Source organism: Cynocephalus volans, chromosome 2, assembly GCF_027409185.1.
Source record: "Cynocephalus volans isolate mCynVol1 chromosome 2, mCynVol1.pri, whole genome shotgun sequence".
NCBI classification, from domain to species: domain Eukaryota; kingdom Metazoa; phylum Chordata; class Mammalia; order Dermoptera; family Cynocephalidae; genus Cynocephalus; species Cynocephalus volans.
In genome coordinates, this window is record NC_084461.1 from 154,576,386 (window position 1) to 154,587,165 (window position 10,780).

Genomic DNA, 10,780 nt, shown 5'->3' on the forward strand with positions numbered 1-10,780 from the left:
AGCCCTCTCGCCCCCAACCCTCAACGGCCGCACGGTGGTCTGACCCCTGCAGCCCTCTCTCCCCCAACCCCCAACGGCCGCACAGTGGCCTGACTCCCAGAGTCGGCTCTCCCCCACACACCCGCACAGTGGTCTGGCCCCCAGTTCCCCTTTTCCCCCACGCCCACACCTAGGTCTGGTCCCCCCAGTCCCCGCGTTCCGGGTCCCTGAAGAAGTCGCGTGACAGAGGCTGCGATGGCGGCGGGCGGCCAGGAACGCAAGCAGGACCTGGGGCGCTTCGTCTACGTGACCCGCTTCGGCTCGCACACCTGTGGCAGCGTTTTGCATCTGGGCGGCCGCAGGGCTCAGAGCCGTTGGTGCCCGGGAGTAGGGGCCCACCGCAGCCAGGTGGCGCCGCGTAAAGCGGCGGTGGAGGCAGGGGTCCCGCGCAGCAGCGGGCTGTCCCCCGACTCCCAGCCCAAGGTCCCCGCGGCCCCTGGCGCGGAGGCTGCGGCCTCCGCCTCCTCCCAGCTGCGGGCGTCGAGCGCGCGGAGCGGCCCCAGGCGGGCGGCGCGAGCAGGTGTCGCGGTGGGGCCGGGCGGGAAGGGGCGGGCTCCTGTCAGCGGGCGGCTGAGGGCGACAGCTTCCGGTCAGCCACAATGTATGGGGGACCTGTAGGCCTCAGCCAGCCGGGTTTAGCCCTCCCGTCAGTCCCCTGCGGTTTCCCCCTAGGGGCGGAAGGAGAAGCCCCACAACTCACTTCAGGAGGGCAGTTTGAGATAAGCCAGAGATCTGAGAGGAGAGGTTACTGAATGCAACCACTCGAGACACCTTCCCCCAGTGAGGCGGGCCTTGGCATGCTTGTTGGTTGTTCCTATTGAGATTCATTGAATTTGCAAACTAAAATTGTCAGAGAACTGACATCTGTACAGTGTTGAGGCATCCCATCTGAAAATACAGGATGTCTCTCCATTTGTTCAGGCTACTTTTGTGTCTTTCAGGAATGTTCTAATTTAACAATTTTCCTTGTTATGGGTTTTGCCTATATCTTGTTAAATTTATTCCTAGGTAATCTTATTTGCTGCTGTAAGTGGGGTTTCTTCCTCCGTAATACCCTCTAAATGTTTGTGTATAGGAAGCCTATTTTTTTAAAATCAACTTTATTGAGGGTTAATTTACATATGTTTTGAGGTGGTCTGACAAATTTACATATCCTTATAACTAGGTGCCACCACAATCAAGATAGAGGACATCTCCATCACCTCAAAAAATTCTGCTTCTCTTTTGAGGGACCATCCCTCTGCTTGCATTTTTTAAGAACAGCTTTATTGAGATATAATTAGTAATGCACACTATTCACCCATTTACAGTGCACAGTTCAGTGGTTTTTACATATTCACAGAATTGTGCAATCATCAGTAAAGTTTTAGAATATTTTTATTATCCCAAAATGAAACTCTTTACCCGTTAGCAGTCACTCATCATTCCACCTACTACGCATCACTATCCCCCAATCCCAGCCCTAAACAAGCACTAACCTACTTTCTGTCTCCATAGATTTGCCTGTTTTGGACATTTAATATAAGTGGAATCATGCAATATGTGAGCTTTTGTGACCTGCTTCTTTCACTTAACCTTTTGAGTTTTTTTCTTTTTTCTTTTTTTTTATGGCCACTGGCCAGTATGGGGATCCGAATCTGTGACCTGGGTGTTATAAGGCTGTGCTCTAACCAAGTGAGCTAATTTGCCAGCCCAGCCTTTTGATTTTTATACGTTAATTTTAGGTCTTTTTGATTCACTGAATTCTTTTATTAGAGTTAGTTTTATCATTGATTCTCATGATTTTTCTGGGTATATATTATTTGTAAATAGAGATAATTTTTTTTCTTTTTTTACCCGTTCTTATGCCTGCAATAGATTTATTTTGTTTAATTGCATTGGCTAATACCTTGAGTACAAGGTTGAATAGTAGTGGAGATAGTGGGTGTCCTCACCTTGTTCTTGCTCTTAGGTAAGATGCCTCTAGTGTTTCCCTATTAAAAAAGGTACTGGCTTTCAGACTAAGGCATATATTTTTACCCGATTAAGAAGTATTCCTGTTTTTATTTTCTTCACTTTTTAAAAAAATCATAAATGGGTATTTAATTTTGTCAAAGCCTTTCTCAGATCTGTGAAAATAATCATATTTTTCCTTAGATTTATTAATATAGGATATAAGTGAATTTTCTAATATTGAACAAATCTTGCATTCCTGAAGTAAGTCCCACTTAGTTATGATGTATTAATTTCTTAATACAGTGTTGGACTGTTTGCTAATACTTTTTAAAGAATTTTTACATTGGTATTCAGGAGAGAGTGATCTGTAGTTTTTCTTCCTTTGAACTTCTTTACCTGGTTTAGGTATCAGAGTTAAACTTACTTCGTAAAAGGAATTAGGAAAATTTCCTTCCTTTTTTGTGCTCTGGAAGAATTTATAGAACATTGGGACTATATAGTCTTTAAGGGTTTGGTAGAAATCTTCTGTGCAACCCCCTGGGCATAGTACTTTTTGTGGGATAATTTCTTAATAACTCTCTCTGTATCTTCTATGAAAATTGGCCTGTTTAAGCTTTTTAACTCTGATGGGTCAAGTTTGATAATTTGAATTTCCTCAGGCAATTTTCCATTTCATCTAGGTTTCTAAATTTATTTGCAGAGAAATTTACAAATTAGTGTCTTACAATTTTCAAACATTTTCTTGTGTTTTAGTGGTTATTTCCCCCTTATTACTTCTCTTTTTGTATATATGTGCGTTCTCTCTTTTTCTTGATCAAGTTAGCAGTATTTTGTCATTTTGTTAATTTGCTAAAAAAACCCCAAGTTTTGATTTATTAACTAGATACTTTGTTTTTCTAGTTTCTTCCTCATTAATTTCTGCATTTTATCTTTATTTCCTTACTCGTACTCTCTTTTGCTTTACTTTGTTCTTTTATACATTTTTAGCAGGAAATTTAACTCATTTACTTTTATTCTTTTTTGTGTATGTGTTTAGTGCAGTAAGTTTGCTTTTAACCACTGCTTTAAATACATCCCATAGATTCTAATACGTAGTATTTCCATTGTCACTATTTTTTTTTTAATTCCATAAGATATGTCATTTTCAGACATATTCATTTTCAGACATATGTCATTTTCAGACCCTTTTCAGACCTGGGGTTGCTTAATCGATTTAAATTTCCAGGGCCTTTCTGTTTTATCGTTTTTGCTAGTAAACTAGTTTTATTGTACTATGATCAGAGAGTATTAGTTGTAATGTCTCAGTGCTGTGGATATTACTGGCGTTTTCATTGTGACCTAATTTACATTCCTTCCTTTTTGTTCTTTTTTACCCCCAGAAACTGTGGTATTGGAAGACTGTCCCTTTAAATCATGATTGCCCTTTTAAACTAAATTGTCCCATTAAATTGCATGTTTGGTACTAAGTGTGGTGTCTGGTCCCTTAAATCACAAAGTGAAATTTCTTCCCTGTAGTCTATGCTGTGATCTGCTTGGTTAGTTCTTTAGTATTTTTAGATTTAGGGTGGATTTAATCTTAATGTTGGTTGCTCCAGATCTCCTGCAGTCACCTTTTCTAGTGTCCCTTCTCTCCTCTGTGCTGGCCACAAAGCCCTGCTTGGGGTGGGACTAGAGCATATGGGATCATAACACTGAGATTTAATGATTTTTCTCTTTTTACTTAGTTATTTTGCAGTTTTAGCATTCTCTGTCTTCAAGTAATGGTGAGGGAGTGATTTTGCATGGAATTTTTGTAATGTAAAGTTGTTTGGGGTGAAATTTTGGGAAATTTATTCGTACACACCTGCCATTTTCTTCAGTTACCCAGAAGTTCTGCATTGAAGCATCTTGAACAAGAGAAGTGAGAGAGTTAGATTTGGTTAGTTCATGCTGTAGAGGGGAGATTTAATTGGAGGGAGGTAAGACTAAAGCCCAAGCTGAAAAATATATAAATATTTTGTTTGATATCCTTTCAGCACTATATTTATGGTGATAATTTTGAAGCTTAAAACTGCACTCTCTATAGCTTGGTTGACTTTTGAGAAGGAGCTATGTTGGGAAGCCATTGGAGATACTTAAGCAGGGGCATTATTTTGGACCCATACCCCTGTAAAGGCTCCATTGTTAAAAGGCACTCAGGCTTTTTTCCTGGCCCCTATTCTGGTGATTAAAAAATCCAGGGGTAGTGTAAGACACTTTAGTCCTGGGTTTCTAGCCCCTTTGAATAATAAAAACAGATGAAAGATTTATTACTAGGAATAAGAGAGAGAATGATGATGGTAGTGGTGGTAGGGAGCTCTTAAAGGAAGGGGAGAAAGCAGGAAGTGCAGAATGAATAAAATGGATACTGGAGAGAGACTGTACTACTTGAGTATCTAAAGATCAAAGAGACAAATAATAATCCAGTGCTAAGATGGTGAATTGGAAGTGAAGAACACTAAAACATAGATAAAGAAGCATATGGAAGGAAGGGGAGAAGATGCATCAATTAATGCTGGAGATCTCCATGTATACCAGCTAGAAGTAACTGAGTAGCAAAGAACTGAGGTTATGAAACCAGCTTTCGTCTTTTGTAACTTTGGGCTCTGCTGACCTAGAGTGGCTTTCCTCCAGTTGGCTGCTCTGCTGGTGTGGGAGATGACAATAATACAGTTTGTTCTGAAGTTTGGTTTTAAAATTTTGGAATTTTATGCTCTCTCTCTGTAGCAGGCATGACATGATCAGATCTGGAGGAAGGAGAACTGGGAGTGAGTGGAAGGTAGGAGAGATGGGAGACCAGAGACCAGTTATGAAGCAGTTGCAGTAGTCCAGTAGAAAGATTAAAGGCCTGAATTAAGGCTCTGGCAGTGGAGGCAGAATGGACAGGATCAGATAACTGACAGAAAGTGAAAAGGCAGAGTTGAGGCCAAGTCTAAAGTCTGTGCTGGGCAACTGGGTGGATGATGAAGCCAATAACTTCAGCAACTATCCTGCTGTGGTTGTGAAACCAGGAATATAATCAAGGGAAGGGGGTCCTAGGGTAGACCTATTTAAACCAAACCAGAAAGTGCTTAAGTGCTTCGGTTTTACTCAGTCTTGGGTGTATTTAATATTAATATTAAGTAGGCATTCATTAAATACTTATGCCTAGCTCTCTATGGAGAACAAAGGTGAATTATTTATTGATTCAACAATATTTATTTAACATCTACCACATTGTGGGCACTACGTCAGGTGCTAGTGGATTAGACAAATACACTCCTCTCAAGGGACTTATACATGAGAAATGGGAATATAAACTAGCAGGTGTGAGTGCTGTAAGAGAGAGACCTGAGGAGGGCTTTGACAAGTTTAGGGAAAGAAGAGGCATAGAGGCAGGATATCAATGGACATGAATAGAGAAATTGCTAGTGGGACAGTAGAGATTACCAAGAACATTGGCTTTGAAAGCAGAAAGACATAATCTTGGCTTTGTCATTTATTAGCAGTGTAATTGGCCAAGTTAATTAACCACTCTGATTCTCAATTTCCTTATCTGTAAAATGAGGATAATAGTTCCTACCTTTAAGGGTTACTGTGAAGACTGAATGAAGTAATGCATGTAGAATGCCTAGCACAGTGTTTGGTACAGAATAAGTGCCCAGTAAATGCTGACACATTGTGTAGAGATGGCTTGAAGAGAAGAGTGTGATTAGCCCAGTGTCTAGCACACAGTGGGCATGTACTTAATATTTATCGAATGAATGAAAAATTGGTTTTGGACAAGACTATGGAATGCCTTGGAGACTGTCATTTTTATAATCACTGAAGATTTTTGAATGATGGAGTACAGTAATCAGAGACAGGTGTACTTCTGGAAGATCAACTTAAAAGCTGTTTGTGAGATGTACTGGAGTTAAGAGATCCAGGGGCAGGCAGATCAGGCAACTCTTCTAACATTTCAAGCAGGACCAACAAATCAGGCTGGCCCCCTATCCTCATAGAACTTGGGAGATATGAATATATTTATAATTTATATATAGTAGAGGATGATGAATGCTATTGTGGAGGTACAAATGAATGCTTTGAAAGTGGTGAATAATTTGGGGACGAGAGAATCAGGGAAGGCTTCTTGGTGGTAGAAGCTCATGAGATTTACACATGGGGTTGAGATAGAAAGAAGTTACAGGTGGGAAAATATGTGAGCAAAGCACTGAGTATAGATCAGCGATGGGCAATGATTAGAGAAGAACTAGAAGTACAGTTTGACTGGGTCAGAGTGTTGTGTGGAAAGATGACTAGAGAAAGATTTGAAGCATAAGTTGGGACAAAATCCATGGTATACGCTGGAGCTAGCCTCAGTGAAGTATACAAAATAAGTGAAAGAAATAATTTTGACTCTTTTCTTTTTCATTTCCTCTATACTTCTTGACATATTTTATTACAGATAGACTTGATGGCTCCTATCCCATCCTCAAGGAGTATAGGTTAGGTCATATGGGAATGATGCAATTATACGACTCCAAAGGTTGTAGGCATTTAGAGGGAAGGATAAATATGGGTATATGGAGAACAGAGTCTCCCAAACTGGAGTTATTTTCCTATGCCATATATACAAATCATCTGTACAGTCACTTAGTACATTTATTTAAATAAGTACATTTTCCCTCTTAACTAAACTTCTTTTTATAACACTTTACAGTATTACCTCAGTGGAAAACCTGTACATTTGTCATAAATAGAAATTAATTAAAAACAAATCTAATAACGATAAAATAATACTATTAAATTCTAGCTAAATAGGTTGTGGTCATACAGGGAGATTAGCAAGTCTTAAAGAAGTCTTTCTTTTTTTACATTTTTTACTGAAACATATTGATTATATATATTTGTGGGGTACAGAGTTGAATATCAATACATATATACAATGTGTGATGATTAAATCAGGGTAATTAGCATAATCATCATTATAAAACTTAATCATTTCTTTGAGATCTCCTCTCTTCTAGCCATTTGATAAATTATGTGTTATAGATGCCTACTTCAGCTGTACACCCATAGAACTTATTTTTCCTTTCTTGCTGTTATGTGTCCATTAACCAACTTCTTACTATCTCCCCTCCTCCCCGTTTCCTACCTCTAGTAACCACAATTCTGCCCTCTCCTTCTGAAAGTTAAATTTATTACTATTATTGCTAGTTTGTTTCTGTCCTTCTGTCTTTTTTAGTATGAATGACATGCTAGTACCAAGCTCAGACTTTCGTTTTTTTTTTTTTGTCTTTTTCGTGACCGGCACTCAGCCAGTCAGTGCACCGGCCATTCCTATTGGATCCGAACCCAAGGCGGGAGCGTCCCTGGCTCCCAGCGCCGCACTCTCCTGAGTGCGCCACGGGCTCGGCCCCAGACTTTCTCATTAATGTAATCAGAAGATTGAAAAATAATTGCAAAGAGTTTCTCACTGTGAGTTAATGTTCTTTAGTGCTATGTCTTTGCCTTACCAGAATTCGGTAGTAGGCTTCTCACAAACTGGGATATGCCATTCTAGAGCATATTGTAGTTCGTTCAACAAATGGAATGCCTATTGTATATCTCATATCTACAGAATTAGTTACTGGATCTCTGGTGAAGAATAAAACACATTCCTCAAGTAAGCAATGTGATAAGTCCTATGATAACTGAGCATAAGGTGCTTTGTGAGATCAGAGAAGACTCCCTGGAAAGCTAAATATTGTATGAATAGAAGAAAGCCAGCTATAGAGTGGTGGTAGGGCAGGAACGAGATGGGCAAAGGTTGGAGTGGGGGAGTCTTCTAGATAAAAGGAGAGCTAATATAAAGCTTTCAGGGAACACATGCTCATTGTTTTATCATTTTGTCTTTGGACACACAAGCCCTTAGGTTTTCTTCTAACAGTTAAGATTGGGGAAGGCAGCATGGTTTAGTGAGTGGAGTCAGAGGGCTTATGCACTCTGGGAAACCTTTATTAGTACTACCGTGTGTCTGGTAGTGTGGATAGAAAGATGAATAATACACGTGGCCATTGCCCTCCAGGAAGTCAGAGCCCAGTGGAGGGAGCACATTGTAAACTTATGCTATAACAGTGTGCTAAGTGCCATAAAGCAGGTGTTCCTAGAGCCAGTGCTATGTGTGGGGTTCTGTATTTTTGAGGAAAGGCTGTAGAGAGGAGGTGACATATGAGCTGAGTCTTGAAGAACAGGTAGAAATTTGCCTGGCAGGCATATATGTGCATGTACATGTGTGCGCACAATGTTCCAGCTAGGTAGAGCAGCACGTGCAAAAGCTGTGCGGGGAAAGAATAGACATATTCTAGTAACCAGAAGGTGTTTTGTGTAGTTGGAAGCATAATGTACGTATAGAGTTGAACTGAGAAGAATGGAGACTATGAAGACACACTGGAGCAAGATTATTTTTACTAGTTGTTTATTCTGTTGCTAGCCTTTTGGGGATTCACCTTATAAATCACAAAAGGAAAGAGATTGAACTAGATGGATGATTTCATAGGTACTTACAAGGTTGTTTATCTCCAGTTTTCTTGGTTGTTTTCAGCATATTAGCTAATTGGTAAACTGGTAGTACTTAGTGATCAGAAATACACCAACAAGAGTAAAAAATCCCCAAAGAGAGCTCAAGAGACATTTACATGGTCTCTATTCTCAGGATAGTGAATCCTTTAAACTATGTGCCAATCTTGATATTTCACCTTTTCACTCTCTTTTTAAAAATTAGGTTTAATCCAGAAGGATGCATCTAAAAAGTTTGATTTTCCCATACCTCTGAATGAAACTTCCAAAATAATCACAAAAAAGAAAAAGGTATATTATTGTAAAGGGCAATGAGCAATATTTGAATTTTAGATCTTTCTCTGTAAATACAAATGTGTGGAGATATTCAAGGCAGTGAAAATAGTTACAAGTTTTGAGCAATTTAATTTTCTGAAATGAGAAAATAGAAGTAATTTAGCAGAAATGGAACTGGGTTTGGAAATATTTATTAACCATAATAAGTAGTTTCTTCCTGTGTTTGAAGCACATTTAATCAAAATGTAACCCACTGGGGTATTTTTCAACTCATAATATATATGTTCCATGGAATATAACAAACTGTGATAGGCAATGTAATATAAAAGGAAAATGACGGATTTCATAGAAAAGAATAATGTATCTATATTGGTGTCACATTGCTCTTTTCAAAGACAAGGAATGCATATTAAGTTTCTAGAAGGAAAGCTGACAAAGTGAACCTTCACTTCTGAACCATTTTCACTGCTGGTTCTCCAAATGTCATGGTAACTCAAGTATTTCAAATGTATTCAAGATCAGATGCTCTACTAATCTTTGCCACCATATACGAGGGTACTTCAAAAGTTCGTGGAAAAATAGAATTAAAAGATATGAATCTTTCCTTGAACTTTTTGAAGACCCCTCATATTCTATACTTTAGTTTAAATAAATTATTAGTTGATAATGACACATAAAGTTATATTGTTTCTGAGCTTTGAGGTTGTTTGATTTATAATCCATGTATAGCATAAAATAGAGTTTAGGGTGACTAACCCTTGCACCAAATGTATTTTTAATGAGCATCTAATCTTCCTGCTATAAGAAGAAATATTTCTTCCAAGAACCAGTTCCTTTTGGGTGAGGAGAAAAGAGTAATAGGCAATACTTACATTTAATTACTGTGTGCCAGACACTGGAGTAAGTGCTTTACATGTATATTGTTTATTAATTCTAATAAACCAGTGTATGAAGTTATTCCTAGATGAGATTAAAACACTTGCCCAAGTCAAGCAACTGGTAAGTGGCAAAACCAGAATTTGAGCCTAGACCTATTTGTTTGATTCTGTAGTTCTCATTCTTTCTATTCTAGTATATTCATGATCTCTAGTAATTTTGCTTTGGTATGTCCTAGGAGAAATACTTAATTCTTAACTGGAATAAAATAAACGAAAAAATCCAATCATTGCCCTATTATTTAGACATTGGAATAAAAGTTTTCTATTTTCATTACCTTTCAAAACTGAATGTATTGGAACTATTTAGACAGTACCTTATAGACGTTGCCTTTGAAGGGAAACTTCATCCAAGACAGTTAATTTAAATACCATAGAGAGGAAATTCTAGAAAATTGTAAAAAGACATCAGAGATATCAGTAATCATGGGGAAACAATTACATTTAAGTTTTAGTTCTCCAAATGCTACTATTGCTTTATAGTGATTACATCAATTGACATGCAACACAGTTGAGTCACTCCCAATTGCTTCCATCAAAATGTATTACTACTTTTCTGCTCAGCATTCCTTAACTGTGCATATCTTTTTAAGGTTTCAGAATGGGATAAAGTATACAAACTCATTTCTAGAATGCTTGAAGAAAATGAAAAATACAGGCTCAGGCTGAAATGCCAGAACTCGTCTAGTGAAAGTAAGTTAACACTTAACATTTTATTGTATTAAAGAAGCCTTGGACCGGCCCTGTGGCTCACTCAGATGAGTGCTGTGCTGGTAGCGCTGAGTCCGCGGGTTCAGATCCTATATAGGGGATAGTCAGTGTGCTCACTGGCTGAGCATGGTGCAGACAACACTGTGCCAAGGGTTGCAATCCCCTTACCGGTCAAAAAAAGAGAAAGCCTTGCTTCTTTTAACAGTTTGGTTACCCTGGTATCGTATTAGACCAGTGATTTTCCAAATTGTCGCATTCAGTATGCATAACTATAGAAATGAAGCTACTGTATTATCACTGTTTGTCATAATTGAAAGTATGAAACATCTTTAAGCAGTGAGTGTAGA

At 38.8% G+C, this 10,780-nt stretch overlaps 1 protein-coding gene across 1 annotated transcript; it reads left to right on the forward strand.

Annotated features, from left to right (window-relative positions):
- The first annotated feature begins 234 nt into the window (after nt 1-234).
- On the forward strand, nt 235-10,447 carry C2H5orf47 (chromosome 2 C5orf47 homolog). Its single transcript, XM_063087680.1, has 3 exons — nt 235-559; nt 8,717-8,802; nt 10,316-10,447. Exons 1-3 carry the CDS (start codon nt 235-237, stop codon nt 10,445-10,447), a joined length of 543 nt encoding a protein of 180 aa, XP_062943750.1.
- Nucleotides 10,448-10,780: the final 333 nt, after the last annotated feature.

Coding starts and splice junctions, on each gene's coding strand:
- C2H5orf47 (XM_063087680.1), top strand. CDS start 235: ATGGCGGCGGGCGGCCAGGAACGCAAGCAGGACCTGGGGCGCTTCGTC. Junction 560..8,716: donor CAGGCGGGCGGCGCGAGCAG/GTGTCGCGGTGG, acceptor TTTAAAAATTAG/GTTTAATCCAGAAGGATGCA. Junction 8,803..10,315: donor TAATCACAAAAAAGAAAAAG/GTATATTATTGT, acceptor TATCTTTTTAAG/GTTTCAGAATGGGATAAAGT.